The sequence below is a fragment of the Citrus sinensis genome, chromosome 9 (assembly GCF_022201045.2).
Source record: "Citrus sinensis cultivar Valencia sweet orange chromosome 9, DVS_A1.0, whole genome shotgun sequence".
Lineage (NCBI taxonomy): Eukaryota > Viridiplantae > Streptophyta > Magnoliopsida > Sapindales > Rutaceae > Citrus > Citrus sinensis.
Genome location: NC_068564.1, coordinates 27,096,691 through 27,122,845, shown reverse-complemented (window position 1 = coordinate 27,122,845; position 26,155 = coordinate 27,096,691). Strand labels below are relative to the sequence as shown.

The 26,155-nt window shown below is 35.0% G+C and overlaps 3 protein-coding genes and 1 pseudogene across 4 annotated transcripts in view; 2 read left to right on the top strand and 2 right to left on the bottom strand.

Moving 5' to 3' along the window:
• LOC102610474 (reactive Intermediate Deaminase A, chloroplastic) overlaps positions 1-7,933 on the top strand; it is a 65,939-nt gene extending 58,006 nt beyond the window's left edge. Inside the window, exons 9-11 of one of the 2 annotated variants that reach the window (XM_052433194.1) lie at positions 4,301-4,440; positions 5,353-5,461; positions 7,841-7,933. The gene's annotated coding sequence lies outside the window, so the exon portion shown is untranslated. Of the gene's footprint in view, positions 1-4,300; positions 4,441-5,352; positions 5,462-6,272; positions 6,393-7,840 lie in introns of those variants that run through there. The other variant, XM_052433193.1, reaches the window with a different exon arrangement.
• Positions 1-9,527, top strand: part of LOC102622255 (uncharacterized) — a 32,243-nt pseudogene extending 22,716 nt beyond the window's left edge.
• Positions 9,528-9,815: 288 nt separating this feature from the next.
• LOC127899959 (receptor-like protein EIX2) lies at positions 9,816-12,788 on the bottom strand. The gene has a single exon (XM_052434129.1). The coding sequence runs from the start codon at positions 12,786-12,788 to the stop codon at positions 9,816-9,818; it is 2,973 nt and encodes a 990-aa protein (XP_052290089.1).
• A 12,000-nt stretch (positions 12,789-24,788) lies between these two features.
• On the bottom strand, positions 24,789-25,401 carry LOC102620634 (hypothetical protein). Its single transcript, XM_006475123.4, has one exon. The coding sequence runs from the start codon at positions 25,308-25,310 to the stop codon at positions 24,939-24,941; it is 372 nt and encodes a 123-aa protein (XP_006475186.1). The 5' UTR covers positions 25,311-25,401; the 3' UTR covers positions 24,789-24,938.
• Between the last annotated feature and the right edge of the window lie 754 nt (positions 25,402-26,155).

The window sequence follows — 26,155 nt, the reverse complement described above, 5'->3', positions numbered from 1 at the left end:
AATTTTTGTAATTAAAATATAAAATTTTCACTACCGGCCACCACAAGCCATGGCTGGCCATCGTACTTTAGTATCATTTAAACTGAATTTGGTACTATTAGAATCTTTATTGTCAGGGCTACATAATAATGCAACTATTCCCAACAAAGATATTTTCATTTGCTGTCAATCTATAGTCAAAGTCTCAGTTCTAAAATTTTTTAATTTATGGCAAACAAAGCTTTTTTACTGGTAATAATGACATCATTACATAGCATCGATAATAATGATTCTAATTGTATTAAATTTTAGTGCAAAAACGATGTTATGGCAGCGTCCACTGATGAACGACAGCATTCGAACTATTGCTGGTATAGCAACATATTTCCGTTCTTAGTTTTATTTATATTACATTTTTTTATTTTTTATTATTTTAATTAAAAAAATTTAAAAAAATTAATGTGAACAATGTTGTATTACCTAAACCCGTATTATATGATGTGAATAGAAAAATTTAACAAACATGATATTACAATGCATTAATAGTAATGCAATCACGTGTAATGTGGTGTGCCAAAAAATACCCTGAGGGAAACCAATACGATTGACAAATGGATGGGCAGTGCTTGGCCAGGCCATCCTCGCTATAGGCCTGTCCAATATTAGATGGGTTGCGATTTTTAATATCTTTTTAATTTTTTTAATCTTCCAACATTTTTTTTGAAAAAAAAAGGACATAACCTCCCTAGAAAGATGAAGTTTGCAAATAATATGTAATTTCATGTGCTCACTAGAACACTATTCGTAATAAAAAAACAGTACCAAAACAACACAATTCAACAAGCGCACTAGCAAATACTAACATCATAAGTTCATAATAAACCACAGTTCACAAATAATACACAAAGACTAAGACTTTTTACTTCATTTTTTATTTTTTAAGATATTAATATATTAATTTAATTTTAAATTTTAAAAGATAATAATAAGTGGGCTAGGACTAAGCCTAGACTTCATTGCTTAAACCCAGTACAAGAGGGTCCTGCAAAGTTTAGACCTACATCTAGGCTCCCACATAGACGGAAGGGCCTAAGCCCGCATGCTTAAGGCCGGTTCTCAGATGGGCTGGCCTGACCGGGCTTTTCTATTATTATTTTTTTTTGCATGAGAAAGGTTCTCAATAAGGTAAACTGAGGCTGCCAACAACATTGCTGAGGTCAAGATATTGGAAGTAAGAGAGATTTCCAAGTTAGTGTGGAACCATCCGCCAAATCTGACTCGAGAGATTTAAGTATCTTAGGTTCTCAAGAGAAGCAATATATATGGGAATCTGGATTCCGTGAATCAAATGCTTGAAATCAACCAAAGAGGGACTTACCTTACCGACCAGTTTTGACTTCCTGTAATTAGCATGTAATTCAGCAACAGATCCGATATAAGTGAAATGATTTCCAAGTTTGAGCTCAATGACACGGCCTGTGAAGTTGTTACAAACAACATCAGCCATTTACAAAATTCTCCATCATCAATATTTCCATGAGGCGAGGCGATTTGCAGGATCTTTGAAATCTTGCTTCACCTTTAAAGGAGCTTCTCTCTCACTTTCTATGCAACCCGTGTCAGAGGTGCCAGTGCAGAAGCAAATGGCGATATCTCGGTAGTTATGACAAATAACTCAAGGAAAACAAGGGCAGCAAAAATAGTAACATACTCATGTGTGGTTTCATTGCTGTACATCTGAATAGAAATTATAAGAGAATGAAATGTTTATGAGAATGTTGTTTATGAGAATGTTATTACATTGCTAGCTATTTATAATGTCCTGCGTTCGGATTGTACACACGAAAAGCATTAAGTCTTCAATGTCGTTAACCGGTAAAGGTCCCTCTATCCCCTGGCGGTCTGCATTATTATAGTGAAATAAGCCAACTATATATCAGAGGATATTATCATAATAGAGTTGACCAAGTCCAGTTGATCAAGTGAGATTTAGCATCAGGACTTTAACATCACGAACTCCTAATGGTTCCAGCCCCACTATGGCTTTCCATTAGTAAAGTGGACTTCAAGCTTCGATTTTTCCGACTTTATCTCTTGACTATGAACTTTTACATCATAATTAGAGTTATTTTATCACATTAGTAGTTGCATTTAAGCCTCGACACCACAATACTAACCGGAGCCTAAAGCTTTAATTATGAAAAGTGCAATGTGAATTGAATGTTCCAAATTTTTTGATTTTGCAAATATGCAATTATCTATTTGATTATCGATGTGGCAGGGTATATAAGTGCCAGTAACTATTACTTGAGAATATTATTTATCATGAACCCATCTATAAATTGTAATAGACCCTGGCGCATCTTTGGTTTCAACTGCCACACAACCCTTAATAAAGTTGAAATATTTAAAAAAAAGGGAGATGTGAAATGACAAATTGTCAATATTGACCGATTTGTTCAATATATTTTGAGCAATCAATGGTGTTAAACCTCAGTTTCTTATTTTCTTCATGTAACTAAGTAGCTCCGAGTGGACTCTAGGTCAAATAATAAATTGGAAATCATGAAAGCCTTATCTTTTTGTGCCATGACCTGCAAAATTCGCTGCCATTTGATATACAGAACAGGGTGTTTTTCAAGTCAAGGCCTTGAATTGTTTGAGCGACTCAATTAAATTTATTAGTTAACTACAATCAGGACAAAGTAAGTAATCGTACCTGTCTGCTTCCCCCGAGGATGACTGCTTAATTAACTGAGATTAGTAGACAGGATATCGTCCGAGGAGGCGCTCTCTGCCGTCAATTCTTTAATTGGAAGTTGGCAGTACTATTCTTTTTGTCGCCTTGTAGTAATTTTTGGTTTTGGGATAGTCGCAAGAAGAACAAAGTCCTTCATTTTATTGGCTAACACTTCAGTTATTGTTTAAAAGTACATACAAAGCAACAAGTACAAACATGAAAGATCTAGTAACAGGCTGATGCTACAATACCTGCATGTATCTGATACATGCAGGAAAAATGGCTGTTGGATTCAAAATTTAATTAATAAATAATAAAAAAATTTACAAAACTGGAACCTATAGAAACGGTTTCAACACATATCAAACCCAGCCATATATATTTGTGGGAAAAAAAAAAACAAAAACAAAAGGGCTCTCATCTCACACGGGAAACCAATTTCCTCTTTCCTCTCTCTTCACTAACCCTCACAGCTCGCTCTCCCTCTTCACTCATTCCCTGACCTCATGGCTCCCTCTCCCTCTTCACTCACTCTCTCCCCTCCACTCCCTCACGACACGCCTCACCAGGGCCATCAACAGCCGCATGACCCGGCGACGATATTATGTTTAGTAAAGTGAGCTTTGGGGCTTTGTTTGATCGTTGTTCTCTTGCCTTTTTTCATTTACAGGTATGTTATGGAACATGACAAAAACAAAGCTCCTGAATTGAGACAGGTTCTTATCTTTCACATTTTATTTTTGTTAACAGCATTGTTTGTTGTAGATTTCAATTTGTTTCAGTGTGATTGGAGTATTTGATTGAAAAGCTTAAATATAACTTTGGGGATTCGTAGGGGGTAATAGTTCAATGGTTTAACGTACTCAGTGAAATGTTATATAATTCATACATACATCATAAAAGGAAATCAAGCTAAATATCTTCGGCTATACATCAAACTTGAACTTATTAAGGTTTAACTGCAAATTACACACTCCACCAATCCCGCAGCTACCTGTCAGTCTTTAATTTTATTTATTAATTTGAGAACAAATGCAGTACATGGTCTGATAATCTAGGAATGACTAACAAGAGAAGTTGAAAGTCTGAAAGCACAAGGGGCCAAAAATGAAAATTGTGCTTGCCACAAAATGGAGCAAGATCTTCTAAAAATTGATGGAAGATATGGCCTAGATGGTGCTCTTGTAAAGCTTTGCTTATTAGTTATTCGTACGATTAATAATATCAAGACTTTTGGAAACATGGAAACATGTATCTAAAGGAAAATCATGATGAGCTGGGAGAAAGTGTAATAGTAGATCCGATATCAAGTTTCATTTTCTTTATTTGGTAATATGTTTTGGTTCTTTTTACCTCGTGAGTTTCTTTTAATGTACAACTCACAGTTGTTAACACTCTTAGGTTATGATAACTTAGAATTCTAGAAAACAGAGTTGAGTTGGTTAATTAATTTTTTTGATTTCGTTGCAATCTAATCCATTGTATACAGAAGAACTGTTGAGAATATATAGAAATTCTTATGAACTCGTTTCTTCTATTTTGGAAGTATATTGCTGATGTTTTGTTTAAATGTTGATTAAGCTTGTGGGGAGAAGTGGGATGGAATTCTCATGGCCATTCGATTGTGTTCTTTCTTCTGAGAATGTTCCATATGAGGTGGGATGGAACAAATCTTTACTGCAGTGGAGGGTCGGCCATGGCTTTGTAACTTAACTACCTAGGTCAATTATAAAAATCCTCTTTTTCCTTTAGATCTTTCCTATGAGACATGTATTTGGTTAATATAGGATGCTATATCTTCTCTAACTGTACCTACAGAATTCTTTTAGCTTCCACATCTATGTTGATCTATTCTATTAAATTCTTATCTGTGTAAACATCTGTACCTTCTCATGACTGCACTGAATGGAAGGGAGTTTTTGTTCCATAAGTGAAGATTTAAAGTCTTGGAAGATTTTATTGGATGTTTTTTGATTACTGGGTTTGTTCTTAAGTGAGCCTCTTCCAAATGATAAGCTGAATGGAAAAGGTTGTAAAGAAAGTTATAGTTACTGAAGTGCGCAGATAATTAGTAGTGAAATTCTTTCGTGCCCATGTTCTTTTAGAATCAACCCCTTTTTTAGTGAGTGGCATCTGATTCTACAGCAATCTTTTTTCAAGGGATCTTATCCAGAACTTCTAGTGGGTGGGTATATAATGAAATCATCATGGCATGACCCTGACATGTGTCTGGAGCTGTATGTTATCATGTTGACATCTTGATACTTGTCAAAGTCTGAAACATGAGATTTTTATGCTTCTGATGAAGATATCACCTTTTGGCATGGGATGGTTAGTCAAATACTTTTGGCCTCAGTTAATTGTGGATGGAATACATTTATATGGAAACTTAGTTGAGCTGTCAGCTGTGCATCTACCTCCTGTATGCTCACAAACTAGTCATTCAAGTACACTTTGTGTAGGTTTTTAAATGTTTAATACCAATTGAATTATGTAGATCAAATTTTCATAATTGCCAGGCATGAGTGACAACCAAATATATTCATAGGCAAGTTTGTATTCATTAATGACATTATTTATCGCCTCTGTTACTTATTAATTTTCTGAACAATGTGATTGATTATCTTCTGAAGGTTATAGCAGCAACAGCAGCAAGTGATCCAGTAAAATATTCTGAGGCATTTCTTGGAAAGTCAAATCAAGAGTATTGTTCTTGGATTCAGGACCCAGAGAAGTGGGGAGGTGCGGTGAACTTCTTTTTTCCCTAAATAGGCATGCTTTTGTATCTGCTAGACAGTTACAAGGACATGGGGGTCTAAATTTGTCTATATGAAACGAAGGAATCATCTTGCAACCACTGGCTTTTCATGTGTAATATATATGAGCAGCATCTACCTCTGCCATTGTTATTCCTCTATCCACTTGCTCCCTGTATATATGTTGGGTCACAATCAGCAACAACTATGATGTTGTTTAGGTTATTCACTGACTGATTGTGTTTACTTTTACTTTGTGTTTGATTTGAATGTGCCAATGAGCTTTCGATATTAGCAGATTATTAGGGACGTGAAATTGTAGCATATGATATTCAGACCACAAGATGTGATTTGTATGGCCAAGTTAGTAGTTTTCTTGAATCCTTTGTGCATGAGATTCTAGCAAGTTCATCATTACTGAATGTTCCTTTTTCCCTCCTTTTTCCCATGTTCTCATAGACAGGAAAAGAAGTATTCTGAAAGAGTTATGCTCATCTACGACGGGCTTCATTATGATGCTTTAGCTGTATGATGTTTTATGATCAACTTCCTATAACTATTTTCTTATTTGCTCGGTTGGTTGTTAAATCAGAAAATTTTTAAACAATCACTAAACTCGCATATGCAAAAAAGTTCTTGACCTTGCTTGTATATAAAGTCCCCCAGAACTTGCTTTATCCTTTTGCTATGTGAATGATGCTAATTAATCTTTCATGTTGGTTCATGAATTCATAAGTTTTTCCCTTCTATCGGTGCTTCTCTTATGAGTGCTTGATTTTTGTATGTTGTATCTGCAGATATCTCCATTTGAGGGAGCTCCAGAGGAGTTTGATCAGACTATATTTCCCGTACAGAAGGGCAGGACCATTGGGCCAGCAGAAGACCTAGCTCTGAAACTTGTCAAGGAGCAGCAAAGGTAGTATTCTAGGTCATAGAGGTATCATTTCCTGTGATAAATGATATTTTTGAACTCTAAGAAAGATGAGCATATTCAAGCACACAAGTGTTTTCCAGCTATTTATCGGGTGGAAACACTTTTTTTTTTTTAACATGTTAATGGACTATTTTCAAGCTTCTTTAACCTGCTGTTTAATTGACCAATTTATTATTCAGATTCATTTGGTCATTACTGCACAGTGAGACTCATGTCTAGATATTAGTTATGTTAAGAGGACATTTAATTTAGGTTACCGAATCCCTGCCTTCTTTGACACGGTTTTTTGTTCCAATATATGTGCATTTACATGCATATGAGGAATTGCGTTTTCAAGGACCAAGACGAGGCTGACTTAATTTCCAGAAAATTGAGTTACCCGATGAAAGTGCTTCTTGATTCCACACGAATACTGTAGAAGTATTACAATAAAGTCTCAGCAAAGATATTAGCAAATCAAGATATATTCTTGGGATAATCCCATATTTTGTCGAAAGATACTATAGTTATTATCAATTTGGAGGCAATTTATTTGACTTTACTTTTTATCTTGTGATGAATTATTTTCTTTCATTATGGAATATTGATGTTCACTATTTATACATTATCAAGTTTTGATTTCTTTGCTATTCTTTAGGAAAAAGACCTATACGGACACGGCCAACTTCACTTTGTGCTATGGGGTATGCCAAATTGGAGTAATTGGACAGAAGGTGATTTTATCTACGCTATTTTTGAATTCCAAATGAAGAAAGAAAATTAATGTCATTTTTGAAACTAAAATTTCCTCTGCTTTATTTCTTACCCAGTATCTTTTCGAAAAGTTTATGCTTTCAACTGAAAATAGTTTTATGTGAATGTTCATTCAAGTACACTTTATATAGGTTTTTAAATGTTTAACAGCAATTGAAGTATGTAGATCAAATTTTCATTATTGCCAGGCATGAGAGTGACAACCATATATTTTCATAGGCAAGTTTGTATTCATAAATGACATTATTTATTGCCTCTGTTATTTATTAATTTTCTGAACATTGTGATCGATCATCTTTTGAAGGCTATAGCAGCAACAGTAGCAAGTGATACGGTAAAACATTCTGAGGCATTTATTGGGAAGTCAAATCAAGAGTATTGTTCTTGGATTCAGGACCCAGAGAAGTGGGGAGGTGCGGTGAACTTTTTTTCCCTAAATAAGCATGCTTTTGTATCTGCTAGACAGTTACAAGAACATGGGTCTAAATTTGTCTATATGAAACTAAGGAATCATCTTGCAACCACTGGCTTTTCAAGTGTAGTATATATGAGCAGCATCTACCTCTGCCATAGTTATTCCTTTATCCGCTTGCTCCCTGTATATATGTTGGGTCACATTGTTGTTTAGGTTATTCACTGACTTATTGTGTTTGCTTTTACTTTATGTTTGATTTGAAGGTGCCATTGAGCTTTCGATATTAGCAGATTATTATGGACGTGAAATTGCAGCATATGATATTCAGACCACAAGATGTGATTTGTATGGCCAGGTTAGTAGTTTTCTTGAATCCTTTGTGCATGAGATTCTAGCGAGTTCAGCATTACTGAATGTTCCTTTTTCCAGTGTTCTCATTTCCAGGAAAAGAAGTATTCTGAAAGAGTTATGCTCATCTACGACGAGCTTCATTATGATGCTGTAGCTGTATGATGTTTAATGATCAATTTCCTATAATTATTTTTCTTTTAGATCGCTCTGCTGGTTGTTAAATCAGAAGATTTTAAAAATCCCATGCCTCAAGGCTGCACATGCAAAAAAGTTTTAGAACTTGCTTTTAAGAAAAAGTTCCCTGAGCTTGCTTTATCCTTTTCCTATTGAGTGATGCTAATTAATCTTTCACGCCGGTTCATGTTTTCACAAGTTTTTTCCCCTCTATCGGTGCTCCTCTTAATTCTTGTGCTGTCTTGAGTTTCTATTCAACTTATGAGTGCTTGATTTCTTTATCTTGTATCTGCAGATATCTGCATTTGAGGGTGCTCCAGTGGAGTTTGATCAGAGTTCAGTTCCCGTACGAAAGGACAGGACCATTGGGCCAGCAGAAGAGCTAGCTTTTGAAACTTGTTAAAGAGCAACAAGGGTAGTAGTCTCGTTCATAGATGTATTGTTTCCTGTGATAAATGTTTGATATTTTCGTACTCAAATAAGAAAGGTGCCATGCTCAAACACACAATTGTTTTCCAGCTATTTACAGGCTGGAAATTAGGACTTTTGAAATGATAATGGACTATTTTTTACCTGCTGTTTAATTGACCAATTTTATCATTCAGATTCATTTGGTCATTAGTGCATGGTGAGAATCACGTCGAGATATTAGCTATGTTATGAGGAAATTTAATTGAGGTTACCAAATCCCCGCCTTTGACATGTTTTTTCTTCCAACATATGTGCATGTACATGCATATCAGTCACTGCATTTTCAAAGATCAAGTTGCGGTTAACCGAATTTCCAGAAAATTGAGTTACTTGTTATTGATTTGGAGGCAATTTATTTGTCTTTACTTGTTATCCTGTGATGAATTATTTTCTTTCATTATAGAATATTGATGTTTATTTTTATACATTATCGAGTTTTGATTTTTTTACTATTCCTTAGGAAAAGGAGATATAGTGACACTGCCAACTTCACCTTACGCTGTGAGGTATGCCAAATTGGAGTAATTGGACAGAAGGTGACTCTATCTATGCTATTGATGAATTCCAAATGAAGAAAGAAAATAAATGTCATTTATGCCAATAAAATTCTCTTACGTTTTTTCTTACTTAGCATTTTTTCATAAAATTTATGCTTTCAACTGAAAATAATTTTATGTGAATCTTCAGGAGGCTGTTGAGCCAATACGGCCATGTCATGATGTCAATTTCACGAATATAGATGACATAGCAACCATGTACCAAAAGTAATTCATTTTACCAGTTGACTCTTTTCTCTTTGAGCCAGAGTTCATTGACTTCTCAAAGAACCAATAACATTGTTATTGATTTCATTGATAAATGTTGTGATGGAATGTTGTGAGTTGTAACAAATCTAAAGATTCATTCAGATATTAGTATTATGAAATTTGTTATAAAATCATGCATTTATTGGAATGTTTTGTTTGATGCAAGATTGAGTGCTTTTACTTTGAATCTAGTTTAGTTATATATTGACTAACTGTTGAAAATTTTCTTATTGGCGTGTCTTTGAATAATTTTGTCAACTATTCTACACAATTTAGAAGAAACCTTTAAATGATTCTTTGCAGACATGGTGATTGGTATTATCCTTCAGCTGTCAGACAAACTCCTACTTTTGCCTTTTGAAAGAAATCTGGCATCTGTTTAAATTCCCTCTTCAATCACAAGAAAAAGTTTCCTTATTTTATTGTAATGCATCATTTATTGATTAAGTACATAGAAAACACACGTGCAAACATGAAAGATCTGGTAGCATTTTCTTACAAAGCAGCCATCCCAAAGGCGATCCAAGAAATGACAGTACTTATACCTCCATCTTCTTTTGATAAGTAAAGGGCCAATGAAACACCAAAATCCGACCACAAATCCAAGTGCCATGCTTATATGCAACAACCAGTCCACTCCATCTTCATAATCACCTTCGTTCCCATTTCCATTTTCATCTTCAGGTATCAAAATATTCTTCTTAGTGCAATTTGAAAGTGGAGCTCCGCATAGGTCATTGCCGGCAAAAGATGATGCACCAAAGCTTTGCAATTGAGTGCTTGAAGGAATTTCTCCATTCAAGTTATTGTTGGATAGGTTCAGGTAATTCAGAAATGACAAGCTTGACATACTTTGAGGAATCTGACCTGAAAGTTGGTTCGCTGAGAAATCGAGGGATTCAATTGATCTCATAACACCGATATTATCAGGAATTCTTCCGGTAAATAAGTTGTACGACAAATTCAATGATTGCAATCCTTGGAGGTTTGTCACTTCTACAGGTACTTCTCCAGAGAAATTATTCTTGGAAATGTCAATGCTTCTCACCAAATTAAGAATGGATTTATATTCAACCAAAAACCCTTTCATCACAAGCGATGCATCCTCAACAATTTCGTTGTCCCCCGATGAGGCATAGAATATATTGCTGTCCTGATCAGATGAGTCCGTTGTCGCCATAGCAGAGAAGTTGTTGATGCATCTTGGTATGGTCCCTGAGAGACTGTTATAAGCCACATCTAAAATTTGTAGAGAAGCTAGACGACAAAGTTGAATGGGGAAATCTCCGTGAAACTTGTTTGATCGAAGATTGAGAATCATCAATCTGGAAAATCTTTCTCCTATCCATGTAGGAATATTGCCGACAAGTTCATTTTCACCCATGTCAAGTGCTTCCAAAATTGAAAAATTTCTAAACGACGTTGGTATTATTCCAGACAATCTATTATTTCGGAGGTTCAAAGACTTAAGAGAATTTAAAGCTCCAATAGACATCGGAAGGCTACCGGTGAAGTTGTTGTTGCCTAAGTTCAACGTACGCAACCTCGGCCAATTCATCCAACAATCAGGGATGTCTTCGGAAAAATGATTTTTGGAGAGTTTGAGAAATTCAATGTTCTTTGAGAAATTCTCCCCCTGACAAATGAGATGGAAAATGGATCCCGATAAAGCATTATTGGAAAGATCGAATATTGAACCCAACAAGGATGGTGTGGTAATAAGAGGCACTGATGGACTGTCAAACTTTGGAACCCCACCATAGATTTGGTTACCAGAGACATTTAAATAATCATACTGGAAAATAGAATTCCAAAACCCACGAGGAATTTTGGCTGAGATTCTTGTGCTGGATATATCCAAATAATATAATTTCTTTTGTGATTGAAGCCACAAAGGAAATCGAGGTCCTAAATGACATGATCTCAACTCCAAAAATGCGAGTTGAAATGGAGGAACCCAATTAGGATTGATTTTGAAGACTAGCAAGTTTCCATGAGCACAAAACACAAGCAGTTTTGTTAAATTGAGAAAGTGGATTTCAGAAACAGTTCCATTCAACTTGTTGTTGGACAAATCTAGAGATTCCAAATTTGCGATTTGCCCCAAAGATAACGGAATAGAACCGTTCACCGTGTTATTGGAAAGATCGAGAGCTCGGAGATTTTTAAATCGCCCTAGTTGATTTGTCAAGTGACCATAAATTTGACAACTGCTTAAAAACAGTGACTCTAGTGCATCAGCAACACATGCAGAGAAAATATCTAAGACTTGTGAGATATCTTGACTCAAGTTGACATATGAGACATCAATTACTCTCAGCTTACAAAATCTTGCAAATGAATTTGGAATTTTCCCTCCAAGTTGTTCATTGAAAGCAATGTCGAGTGTTTTGATAGAAGTCAAGTTTTCTAGTCCAATTGATGAAATCGTACCTTGAAAACTATTACCACGAAGAGAAAGATACTTAAGCCCATTAAGCTTAGACAACCAGCCGGGTTTTGTAGAATTGAATTGATTTAAAGATAAATCAAGATGTCCAAGAGAGGTCAAGTTTCCTAGTCCACTGGGGATTTGACCAGCAAATTTATTAGAGCCTAAATCAAGAAAGACTAAATGACTTAGACCAAAAACCCAGCTAGGAATGTAAGTGTCATTAAAATAGTTTCCGGAAAGATCAAGGGCATTAAGGGAGGAAATATTAGCAGAGGATAACGGAGGAAGGTGATAGACTCGGCAGTAGGATAACTTCAATTCTTTTAAAGAAGAGAGTGAGTTTATTGACAGTAACCAATCAGAGGCTTTAGTGAGGTTCACCCAACTCATATGGAAGTGCTCTAGCAATGAAAGACCGGATAACCATGAAAAACTGTCAACGTACAACTCAAACCAATACCCTGTAACATCAAGATATTGCAGATTTGAGAGATTTCCAAGTTGGTGAGGAATCATTCCTGTGAAATTTGCTTCAGAAAGATTGAGGTATCTTAGGTTCACAAGAGAAGCAAGATACTTTGGAATTTGAATTCCCTGAAAATCATTACCACTCAAGTCCAGGTGAACCAAATGCTTTAATTCAAGCAAAGAGGGATTTATCTTACCAACCAGCTTCGACCTCTGGTAAGCTTCATTTTCATCAGGACTAGAAGGATTTTGGAGGTTGAGCTCAAGGACATGGCCGGTGAAGTTGCTACAAAAGACACCGCCCCATTTACAGCAATCTCCATTATCGCCAATCCAAGAGGCAAGGCGATTTGAAGGATCTCTGGGATCATGCTGCAACTTTAAAAGCGCTTCTCTCTCACTCTCTATGCAAGAGGTGCCATTGCAGAGGCTAATGTTGATCACGGTGGCTATAGCAAATAACTCAAGCAAAGCAAGGGCAACAAAAGCACTCGTGTTAGGTTTCATTGCTGTGAAAATGTGAATAGAAATTATATTTAGGGAAGGAATAATTGTGTCTGAGAATGTTATCAATATCGCTTGCTATTTATAAATTTTAATTAATAATTAAATGTCCCTTGATTAGCCATATCTGATCATTAAGTCTTCAACGTCACTAACTGCTGTGGGTCCCGCCGTGGACGAAAGACTTTTCCAGTCCAACGCCGTCTCTTTCAATCAATAATGTGTAATTTAGGTGTATTGGAAGTCAAGTAGTGGACCACACATATTAAAAATAAAATTTGTATAAAAATATTATGTTTTTACCTTAGTTTAATGGTTATGATATCTTTTCCTCAAAAAGACAAAAAAGAAGAAGAAAAAATTATTATTATCAGAATAATTTTTTCCTTTTCAGATATAAGTTTTTTAAAATAAATCAAAACTAGAAAAGACTGAGAATGAATCAAATTCTGAATTCAAACAAAAAATAAATAAATAAAACAGAGCAAACAGCCTCGGTATTACTATGATATATGTTCAGTCCAAATTTAGAATATTAATTGATTTGGAAGTATATATATGGTTTCAAATTGCAGCAGGAAATTGGGAAATTTACGAAAATAACCATAAAAATTTTGTTATTTTCACAATTAACCCTCTCAACTTTTTTCTATCAACATTAGCCAAACACACGCTTTTCTCCCCAAATTACCCTTCTTTACAGACCAAAAGCAACTTTCTTTCTCACATATCGTCAAACCAAAGGCAGCTTTCCACTCTTTAATCATCAACCAACGGCGACGGCAAAAGACAACGATAAAAGTGAAATCTGATCATAATCTATCCGGATCCAACACTAATCGGCATCACATGAGTTATTTTTTGAACTTGCTCGAGAGTTTCAGTGAACTGAGTCGTGGGTGAATATGGCGACAGGTGCCTGTCGCAAAAAAACTTGGTGCGACAGGTGCCTGTCGCAAAAAAACTTGGTGCGACAGGCACCTGTCGCCCTTAGCTTGGTGCGACAGGCACCTGTCGCACTTAGCTTGGTGCGCCAGGCGGCCGGTCGCCCTTAGCTTGGTGCGACAGGCACCCCGTCGCACTTAGCTTGGTGCGGCAGGCAACCTGTCGCACTTAGCTTGGTGCGACAGGCACCTGTCGCACTTAGCTTGGTGCGACAGGCACCTGTCGCACTTAGCTTGGTGCGACAGGCAACCTGTCGCACTTAGCTTGGTGCGACAGGCACCTGTCGCACCAAGTTTTATTCGAGGATTAATCGCACCAAGTTTTGCTTTTCCATAAGTGCGAGCTACAGAGGGTCCAGTCTTCAACAAGTTCGGTTTTGTGTCACTTCGAAGCCATAAATCATTCCAAATTCTTACAGCTCAACGTCAAACTCAGCAACCCAGAACTTGAAAAGCCCCAAGAACGTGAAAGATCAATAGATTGAAGTGTAAAGCTAGTGATTTTCGATATTGCAAATAAAGAATGGTCATTTATGCGTGGATAGAGACTGAGATCAAGATGGGTTGTGTTTGAATATCGAATGAGAACAGCTGGTAAGTGCTCTTGGCGAAGAGGCTTCAGTTTCTTGCAGTGCTTTGATTCTGTAATGTAAAACGATTTGCAAACCAACCTGTCGCACTTAGCTTGGTGCGACAGGCAACCTGTCGCACCAAGTTTTATTCGAGGATTAATCGCATTTGCTTGGTTATTGTTTTGCTGGAAGAAAGTAGAGTTGATGAAGATGGAAGTTCCAGAGGCACGCTTGCTCAACAACATGGCTTGGCACATTTTGTAGCTTGAACCTTTGGCCGTATTTGAGATGTCATATGTTACTGTTCTCTTTTTTTCTTTCTTAAATTTATTTTAAATGAATCATTGGTTGTCCAAGGTACTTGATTTAAAACTGCCAATATGTTCGTTTGGCTTCAGGCTTCAGGCACCAATTTCTAACAAATGAAAGATGAAGAAAATCCCAGAATTTGGAATCAGTATCCGAAGAAATTAAAAGATTCATGTTATCGATTATCTCAAAGTATCTATGAAAAATTTATTAACAAAACTTAGCATGAAAGAAAGATTGACTGCATTATTCCAAGAGCAGTACTCAACTGCCCAATCGTTCATAGAACAATATTCATCACTTTATGGTATCTTAAAAATTTTCTTCGGCACCTTAACCAAGTTCCAGTCTTTACGAGACATATCATCCTGAAAATTTGAAGCAACCGTAAGCAGACCAATATTACTGACATTTACCCCGTAAGCAGACCAACAAATTCAAAATTTGGAAAAACTGGATGCAAAAACATAAAGAATAGAGGGTGCGAGAGGCTTGCTGTCGCACCAAATTGGTGCGGCAGTAGGGCGCTGTCGCACCAAAATTGGTGCGACAGTGGGGCGCACATGCGCCCGCGCTGCCCCCCACCCCCCCTCCCTCCCCACAACACTCAAAAATCCAAAAACAATACTCCCAAAACACCACCAACCACCACAAACACCACCACCACCACCATTATTCTCAAACTACAACCATTATTATTCTAAAATTTCATTTGAAATTAATGAAAATAAAAAAAATGGCTAATCTAGGTTTTGTTGAAAGTTGTAGATTGTAGATCGGACGTCGATGAAAGATGGAGCCACCGCCGACGAGGGCTGATGTTGCCGCCGATGATGGGAGTTGGTTCGGTTTGGGAGAGATGAGTGAAAGGGAGTGTTGGGGGAGAGATGAGGGAGAGGGGTATTTTGGTCTCAAAGCTTGTTTTATGGCTAATGTTGATAGAAATTTGTTTGGGGGGTTAAGATGAAAAAAACCAAAACTTTAATGGTTATTAGTGTAAATTTCCCCAGGAAATTACCTTACCATTACTTGGCGGGCAACTGTGTGAAGTCTTCAAATTCCTGCAGGAAATGCATTAACTGTGTGAACTCTTATTTAAGTCAACTAATTAAAGAGAAAATTATTCATATATGTAGCTTCAATTTTTCAATTTATCTGCTTCGATAATTCGTATAACGTAGCAGGAAAATTAGAATAATTTCAAAAAATAAGAGATAATAATGCGCTAATGGGTGTTGTAAATATTTTATTGGCTTTGCAAATAAATGCGTGCAACAGATTCCAATGAGCTTGGAAATAGTTTGTCCCTCTTCTATTTTGAAAATTATCCAATCCAAATTCTCAGCGGCCGCACTTTAATTGGAAAATTTACACATCTGATCACTTTCTACTTTCCAATTTTAAAAATGATCGCACTCCAAATTTTCTTATAATATTAACGAACTACAGGCCTTTTAGTAATATGGTTGTATTGGTGGAAAGATTAAAAAAAAAAAAATGGTTGTTTTTTGTCAAATTGAATATTGTAATAGTATGAGTGCGTTATTTCTTTGAGTATTGGAGATCTTAAGTATGAGTGCGTTATTTCTTTGAGTATCTTAAAGTAAAGAGAGAAAATGAGATTTCAAGATGCAAAGTATGATGATAGAGATCTTTGTATCAAAAAAAGTAGAGAGAGAAAATAAGTTAAGGGTAATTTTGAGATTTTAAATTTTAAATTTTAACGTAATTTCTTACATAGATATATGATAGATTTAAATAGTCTTACTCTTTGAGGTTTTTTTTTTTAATTGTTTTATGATTAAGGGTATTCTGGTGTGAATGGCATGTAATTGGTTAAGAAAATTGGAAATATGGTCTTTGTAAATTAAAAAGTGGAAACTGGTTGAATTGGTAAATTTCCCACTTTGATTTGAATAGAATGACTTGGTTTTCTCAATTCTCAGTAGTTGATAAATCCATCTGAAGTCAAGAAAAGACTTAACGCTATCACTGTCTATCGCTCGCTTCGTTGTTCTTTTCAAGTATCCAAATTAATCAAACTTGCCAAATTGAATACGCAAACTACTTCATGTTCATGAAATTTTACATCATTATTCACCAGCTAGCCTAGCAATTTAGCTTGGAGCCTTAGAGTACACGGTGCATAATAATGAAAAAGAAAAAAAAAAATTCCAACACGTACAACAAAGATGCTAGCAACATTGCTTATAAAGCAGCCAAATTTATCCCCAAGGCCGTCCAAGATAGGGCAGTACTTGTACCACCATCTTCTGTTGCTCAGTAGAGGCCTATAAACTATAAAACACCAAAATCCCACCACAAAAGTGCCATGCTTACATGTAACAACCAATCCACTTCATCTTCATCCTCGTTTCTATTTCCATGTCGATCTTCGCGTACAAATACATTCTTTGCAGTACAATTGGGGAGCTCCGCAGAGATTGTTGCCTACGCAACATGTTACATTAAAACTTGGCTGTTGAGTGCTCGTAGGGAATTTTCACAAGTGCGTTATTGTTAGATACGTTCAAGGAACTCAAAAATGTTACAATTAACATACAATTTAATGAACATACATTTAATCAACTAAAACTTCATTCTATTTACCAATCTAATCAATTAATATGAATCAATCCACTAAGTATACATTATATTAGCCAAAAAATAAATTAAAAATTAATTTAATTTGATAATTCAGCTCCAAAACTTTTGGATGTACTAAGAAAAATTAGAGATGAGATCCAACTATTTTTTAATTTCAAGAAAAAAAGTAACAATAGACTCATATTGTATTTAATAAAATATTATAACAATTATATTGATAATCTTAGCAAATTATTAATTTATAATATGAATGGGACTATAAAGTTATATAGAGTCTTCAAAAAATGTATTATTTTATTAATTTATCGAAATTATTAATTTCGCCAATTACTCCAAGTAGGGACCATAAAAATTATTATATAATAAAAATTATTAATTTATTGAGTATTAATTTATAGAAGTTATACTTGACTTAGTTGATTGGGCAAATGACCAGAAATTCTACTATTAATTAAACCCAGTAGCTCTAGCTCATATTCAGCACATGTAGAGAAAACATCCTAAGACTTTGAAAATATCTCGATTCATGATGCAGATGGCAAAAGGGGTTGTTGTCCTCAACTTACAAAGTTTTAACAATGATTTTTGGATTTTTCCCTTCAAGTACATTACCGGGTGTTCGAGTGTTTTGAGACTAGTCAAGTTTCCAAGACCAATAGAAATATACCACGCAATCTACTTTTATTAAAGATGTGTATTATATTACATTAATTATATTATATTAGGCTGAATTATATTATATTGTATTAAACTGTAATAGAATACTATATTTTAGGGTATTATGGATTGTATTATATAAAAAATATATTTTATTTTAAAATTTTTATTAAATTAATAATTCAAGATTCACTTATATTTTGTTATTATTTATATTCAAATAATAATTTAAATTTTTGTAATTAAAATATAAAATTTTCACTACCGGGCACCACAAGCCATTGTTGGTTGTCGTATTTTAGTGTCATTTAAACTATATTTTGGTACTATTAGAATCCTTATTGTTAGGGCTACGTAATAATGCAACTATTACCAACAAAGAAATTTTCATTTGTTGTCAATCTATAGTCAAAGTCTCAGTTCTAAAATTTTTTAAATTTATGGCAAACAAAACTTTTTTACTAGTAATAATGACATCATCACATAGCTTCAATAATAAGGATTCTAATGGTACTAAATTTTAGTGCAAAAAACGATGTTATGCAATGACCACTGATGAACAGCAGCGGTCGAACTATTGTCGGTATAGCAACATATTTTCATTTTTAGTTCTATTTATATTACATATTTTTATTTTACCTCACCAGGGCCAATACAAACTCGAACCTCCGAGGCCGGGCAAGCATTCATACATATACTACTTGTAAGTTACTAATTCATCGTTGAATTTTTTTTTTTTTTTTTACATTTTGTAGTGATTTGAGTTTAATAGTGCAAGCTGACATATAAGGAATTGATATTATTTTATATTTACAGCAAGATAGAATCCCAAAAGTTGAAGAAGGAAGGTGTGAAGGTGGATGAAACAGTTTATAGATAACTTTTCTTTGTGGCATCCTAGTCACTAATAGTTTCATTGATGACTGATCAATGAATTTTATTTTTTTTTGGTGTTTGTCAAAGGGCGTATATGTGACAAATGATTGCAACTTAGCTCAAAAAAGAAAGCCCAATTTGTTAACAGTTATAATGAAAATGCTAAAATTAACTCGAGATGGCCTAATGGATTGTTAAATGAATCGATTCCAACAGCGGAGAACAATTCTGATAAGGGTAATCACCCATCTCAATGTAGTATTTTGTTGTCCTCCAACATTGTTTCTTCTCTATCTATTGAACAACATGATGCTATGACAAAAATTGGTTTCAAAAGCTTTTTAGGTTTAAGATGTGGGCGACTTCGGCAAGATTTATGTAGATTGCTAGTTAAGCAATGAAAAGTAGATAGGCGGTTCGTAACACTTTATGGAATGAAATCCAAGCTTACACCGAAAACTTTTACAAGCGTGATGGGTGTTAGCGACGAAGGAATGCTGACTGTGCTTGCTGGAAAAGATAGTGAAATAATTGACTTAAGAGCCAAGTATTGCTCAAAAAAGAAGGGCATCCCAATAGGTATTTTAGTTGACAAATTAAAGACAAATATCTGTGTAGATGAGGACTTTTGTATTCTATTCAGTCTTTTTACAATTGGAACTATTTTGTGTTCAACTCCAGCCACATACATCAACCCATTATATCTTCATGCTTTAAAATAAGTGAGTAACATTCACGCAAAAAATTAAGTTAGTTGGTCTTTCAACTTCTTGTGGGAAGGAGTTTCAAAGTTCAATGAAAATCAAATTTTCTCAATGAGCGAATGTGTTATATTTTTAATGGTATGATTTATTTACTAATTTGTATTATCGTTAGTTAAATGATTATGATATTATCTATCATTATTTTCGTATTAACCAATTTTGTTGTTGTTTGAAGTTGTTCTATATGTCATCAACTAAGTTTTAGCTTTTTTCTGTTGCCAAGAATGGATGTCCTCTTAGTGTATGGACTGATAGTAAAATAAAAAGATTTCTCAAGTGGCGACAAAAGTTTGGTGACTTTGAGAGCAATGTGGTATGTTCCCTTAAATAATTGTATGTTGTTTTGTAGTTATGTTATTAAATTGAATAAATTATTTATGGTTTTTTTATAGTTTATGCAGGTTCCAATGCGAGAAATCAGTTGCTCCAAATTAGTTGTTCAAAATGAAGGATAAATTGATAGTGGTGACGCAGTAAGACAGCATTCATTCCATGTCATATTGGCAGTAATGAATGGAATGGAGGAACACATGAATAGAACTATGTGTTTTCCATTTTTTTTTTTTGTTTACATGTATCCCATACATGCATGTATTGTAGCCGTGCCCCTAGTAGCATCTTCCAACAAAGCAACCAAATTTATCCACAAGGTCATCTAAGAAATGGCAGTATTTGTACCTCCATCTTCTGTTGATGAGTAAAGGGCCTATGAAACACCAAAATCCCACCACAAATCCAAGTGCTAGGCTTACATACAACAACCAGTTCTATGATTAGAGGAGATTACAAGCAAAGCCCACCCTTGATTACAACCTTGATTAATAATATTTACAACCTTGATTGCAATTTGTGCATTTTTTTCATTTGAGTGCTATTAGTATTTTAGAGATTTTTGAATAATACATACTCTAATTCTTTTTTTCCCCTTATCTTTTATTTCATTCAATTGATAGACAATTATGATTTTTGTTCTGAATTCTTAATCACTTTTAACCCGTTTGATTTTTAATTACGATTTTCTTTTTCGAAATCTTTACTATTTGTCACCCGTTCAATTTTTGAACAAGGAGCCGTTGAAGAAGAACAAATGGTTTTTATTTTAATAATATTTCACTCTATCTATGGGGAAATCTTAAAAGTTTCAAATATTGGATCATATTTGTAGAAAAAATTGTTTTCGAGTCATTTAAATAAATTCTACAAATTAAAAAAATAAATAAAAAAGAATTACAGAGCTTCGATGCACCAGCAACAAGAAGAGCTACTACTCCACTTCAAATTTCGCTCCCTCACACTCTGATGAGAGTTCGTAAATAAAGTAAACAAAATGCCGGAAGCAGAATCAGGCTGTCGTTTACGTAACGCAAACCCTTGCGTGGATCCGACAGAACACCTTCCACTTTCTTTCCTCAGATCCGAATTCATCCCGACCGCCCCGACCCTATCCACATCCACCATCGACTGGCTACCGGATTTCACCGGTTACTCATGGGTGGCGTGCGGATCATCATCTCTCGTGGTGATTTTTTAGGATTATTTTTTTACTTTTCGAAAGAGATTACAAGCATAACATAAAAGATAATTGCGCATAATCATAGAAAATAAAATACAGACTATTTTATTACAGAAAAAAATGGGAAAAACTTAAGGGGGGTATCAATGAATTTTTTAGGGCTCCGACACTAAAGAAAATTTAGATCTGATGAACGTTGAAGAGTTATTTGGCTGGCACCAACCAATTGCGAACCATGCATAACAATAAACCCAGTCCGATTTATCAAGTTAATCAATTATTATTTAATAAATAAGATGTATTAGATCAGGTGTACCGCTATTTCTGTGATCTGTTAAATTTTTCTGTGTAGATATCATGGTCGAAAATCATTAACAAACAAACCCAGATGAGTGCTTGAGGTTGTCTTGTTAGGGAAAACTCAAGGTTACTGGTCTGCTGAAGGTTCCAAAAAACATCAACTAGATCTTCCTCTGCTCCTGATTACCCTGTTTTTGTTTTGATCATTCTGTCTTCATGCTCATTAAGGATTTCTCTAAGGATTCAATCACATTCTGAACATATAGCTTCTCAAGTTTCTTCCTCAGTTCGTTAATCTCCTGAAGCAATTAGATATAAGAATACAAATCAGCCTCACAAAAAAACTAAATGTGGCTTTTGCATGCGTTGTTAAAAGTCCAACGCTAATTCCATGATCCTATTAAGTCCAAGTTTAAAGCTCAATACTTTGAAGATTCAAAAATTGCGTAGAGAATGTGAGATGCCTCTAATTTAGAAATGTCAATTAGTGGTGAAAAAATTTAAATTTAAAAATCTCTTGAACACTTGAAAATATTTGTAAAATATGCCTGTCATATTTTTAACTCTTTTTTTTTCTAAATGAAGAAAATAAATGCAAAGATATGCATGTCGTATATGCCTTGATATACGGTGACGAAGCAAAGTAACAAATGCAAATCAATTGGATGCTCCAAATGCCAAGCTGGATGGAATCCACGACTGATGAAATTCAATCAGTGCCATCATTCGGACGCAACGAAACCGGTCGTTCAACTTTTTGCTGAGACACGATTCGTTTCTGAAAATATATCCGATGTGACATTTAATATATTTCACATAACCGACAATCGTACAGTGTATGCATACTTTAGACGATTCGTCGTTTATTTTTTTATAAACGACATGTCATATTGTTCAAAATTATCTCCGACATGACGTCCAATTTTATTCAAAGCCGGGATAAGGGGCCATGAGCTGGTGAATGGGGCTACCATTATATGGACGTCCAAGGAGGCTAAAGGATCCAGGCTTGAGTTGGGCCTTTGGGGTTCCATGTTGCATTTTGTATCTGCATTAACAGAGTGGACCAGCAACAGCAACGGCAACGGTGGTTCATATCATCCTTGTTTATTGATCCTCCAATTTGTTAAAAATCCCGACTGAGCACGTATAATGTAACACTAAGCAGGTAGAAAGCGCTCATGTTAAACTTTTTTCAATTGTAAAAAAATTAAAAATCTTAAGAGGAATGAGAAATCTCATTCACTAAGCACCACTCGTACCTCTATTATTACTCGAATTCGGGCGACCATAAACAGAAAGCGTATTTATGACCAGCCAAGATGCATGCAAAGAGTAAATATTTCCTACAATTTTATTTTCAGTAATGTCAAGTGCTAATAACTCAGTGCAATTTCTCGAAGCCACGGGTACTGCTCCGAGGCTACTGAAGGGAAATTATTACTGTATAAATTCAAAACCAACAATTTTCTCCTATGCATCCAACAGTTGTGCATTCTCTTAATTTGTCTCCGTAATTCATTCTAGAACAAAAAAAAAATTGGAAAAGAGATCCTGACTAAGAATTTTTGGAAGGACCGAATGTCCATGTGTTTTAGGATTTAGTTAAGAGGCAATGGACATGATAAATTATTGGCCGGGACATGAAATCAAGTAAAGTAAATTTTGGTATCTCCCCATGAATTTCGTTGCGAGAAGGATTTAAAGGAAATAAATTGGGGAACAAATTTCCCAAACGTACTAGTAATGATTCCAAAAATTCTTTAGTTTACACAAATCAAAATAATCGGCTAATTCTATAAGCTGAAATGGAGGAATCCAATCCTGACCAACTTTTTCTCCCAGTTAGGTATTGAAGAATTGAAATCATTATCCTGAGATAAAGATGTTTAAGAAGAAGTCAAGTTTTGGAGTTGATGAAAGGAATATTGGACCCTGAAATTCAATAAAACTATAAGATCAAGAGAGAGGACAATTGAACGAGACCAAAAGTCCAACTTGAAATCAAATTGCGACCTAAATGGTTCAGTAAAGATCGCTAGTGCAAAAAGGGATGAAAATTTTTGTAATGGGTAGTGAAGAAGGGAGTGAATTAATCTGTCACCATTAACCAATTAATCAAATGCTTTGATGAGGCTCTCACTAGACACCACCCACATTAAGGTGCTTAAGCAAGGAAAGACTAGATAACAGCCAAAATAAATTACCAACATACATACGAGCAGAATTATATTCATAAAAGATGATTTTAAGTCGGCTTTTGAAGTCATTATTCTCTTCATCTTGTTCTTTCATTATCATGTTATAATAATCTCATTTAAACGATTTGTCAATTTCCATCAAAGAGATGAATGTTCCGTCAGTCATCATACGAAACGTGGCCGACATGCCATATTTTTTATAAAAGAAGACATTGTGTGTCGTCCGTTCATGGAAATCTCCCGAGCAAAAAGAGTCATAATAGTAGGACAATCATCAGGTAAAACCCACAAAATGAAAGTTTACGGCATCAATCATTAAATATTCGAAATTATCACTTCATAATTAGTTTATTCCTCTCTTTGATCCTATACTGACTTTATTTTTCTTTATATTATTTTACCTCACTTAATCGAGGCTTTATTTGAAAAGTTGATGATGGCGATGATGATTGAATATTTTAATTTGAAGAGTTCCAAGTTCTTTAGTCATAGATTTTTATCTACTTAAGTCATTTATTTGATTAGATACTGGTGACAAATACGTAGCAGCATAGGCGAGGATCAATCAAACTTTGGCTACTTTGGCCATATGGGCAGTCTTATTATCTTGTCCTTTTCCATTACATAGGTTGAGTGGACTGGATCAAAATCAAACTTAATTGATTAAATTCCCAATTTTTAATTATTTGTACTTATCAACAGAGAATTGTACTAGATTGAATTCTTGAAATATTTAATATATGAACATTGAAACATTCAATTCAAGGTGGCCTTGCCTTCCTATTAATGGACAACCAATATTTCCTTTAGTAGTTGGAAAGTCGTTGACTGACAAACAATTTGATCATACGTGGCCAACCAAACGTTACCTTATATGTAATCAACAGCGTATTTATAGAGTGATTTCAGCGTTTCTTTAAAGTAAATTTTGACTCAAAACAATTAAAAAAAAAAAAATTCGAAGATCCCCCACCGAGAAAAAAAAAAAAAAAAGTTTCCTACACAGAAACACATACAAACTCATCATAATCCAATTCTGAGTTAATCAGGAATCAAGAAATTAAGTAAAAGTTAATGAAAGATTAAGCAGAAACAAAATGGGGAAATTGAAAGGAACAAATCTATTATATACACAGAGCAAAAACCAGAGCTACACAGAAACACACCCAAACTCCATCGTAATCCAATCCTGAGTTAATAAAAAATCAAGAATATTAAGTAAAAATTAATGAAAGATTAAGCAGAAACAAAATGGGGAAATTGATAGAAACAAATCTATTATTATATACAGAGCAAAAACCAGAGACAGGGAGAGAGTTAGAAATTTAGACAAAATTTACTCGTTAACTCTACTACAAAACCCTGGTGTCATATCATATGTACGATTCATTAAGATTCTATATCAGGCTCCTAATTAACTTCAGGAATGCTCTGCAGCGCCGGCCGCCATGACCGTTGATTCGTCTCATGATAACGATCATTACTACTACTAACGTTAACGTTGATCAAGTGGGCCAAAACCTGCTGCACGGATAATCCCTTTACGTCCGCTTTACCTAACAACTCCTCCAGTTGCTTCTTCGTAATCTTGATCTTGATCTCGGTAGAAGAAGCAGCAGAAGTGGGTGATGTAATAAAGCCAACCTTGTCACCTCCCAGCAGCAGCCCTTCTTGCTTTGCCTCTTCGGTTCTGTGATTGCTGGCCGACTCCACCACTGCTCCCCAGTCGTCGCCGGCCCATTGCATCGACGGTTGGTGTTGGTGCCTTATACAATTTCCCATTTTTTGTTTTGATTTATTTTTATTTTTGGCAATTCCTGTTTTGGTTTTATTTTTTGCCAGGATTTTGGATGCGGAGGGATTTGCGTTCTTTATATAATAAAGTGGGAGTTGGGGAAAGGGGGAGTGGGGGCTGGGGAGGAAAAAGGAGGGAAAGGGTCAGACCAAATTGTGTGCCACGTTGGACGGGCTGTCGTTTGACGTGGCGGATGATGATAAGTTGACCTAATCAACTACTATTTCGGATTAGTTTGCAGCTCTGTCCATGTGAGTTGAGACTTTAGAAGCTCCAAGCTGTCGGTGGCGGCTGGCTGGCTTCTCTTGGATTTGTAATGGCGGCAAAGGCATTTGGGCATTTAGCTATACTCTCTATGTAGGTAAGGTTTGAGTAATGACTTAGCAGACAATCGCAGCCACTTTATAATGAGTCATGTTGTCATCTAACATTATCTAATTAATTTGTAATTTTAATATTAATTATAGATTATCATTCCTAGCCACATAATAAAATAAAAAATAATATCTAACCACCAACAAAATATTTTCATAACAGAAATAATAGCAATGTAGTACTGTTGTTACAATACTATTGTTTTGTGAGCTATAGTAATGTTGTAGAATGAACAGTATTTTTTAAAATATTTTAATGGAGTTCAAATATTAATATTTCAAAATATATATGGGTGTTCACTAAATTAATTATTTTTTATTATATTTAACTATAAACTAAAAATATGCAACTTTGAATTAATAAATGCAGTCCACGAAGGCAGGTAACTAGCATATCGAATATTAGAAATATTTTTTTTAATGAATAACAATAATAATATGAAAATAAAAGACTAACA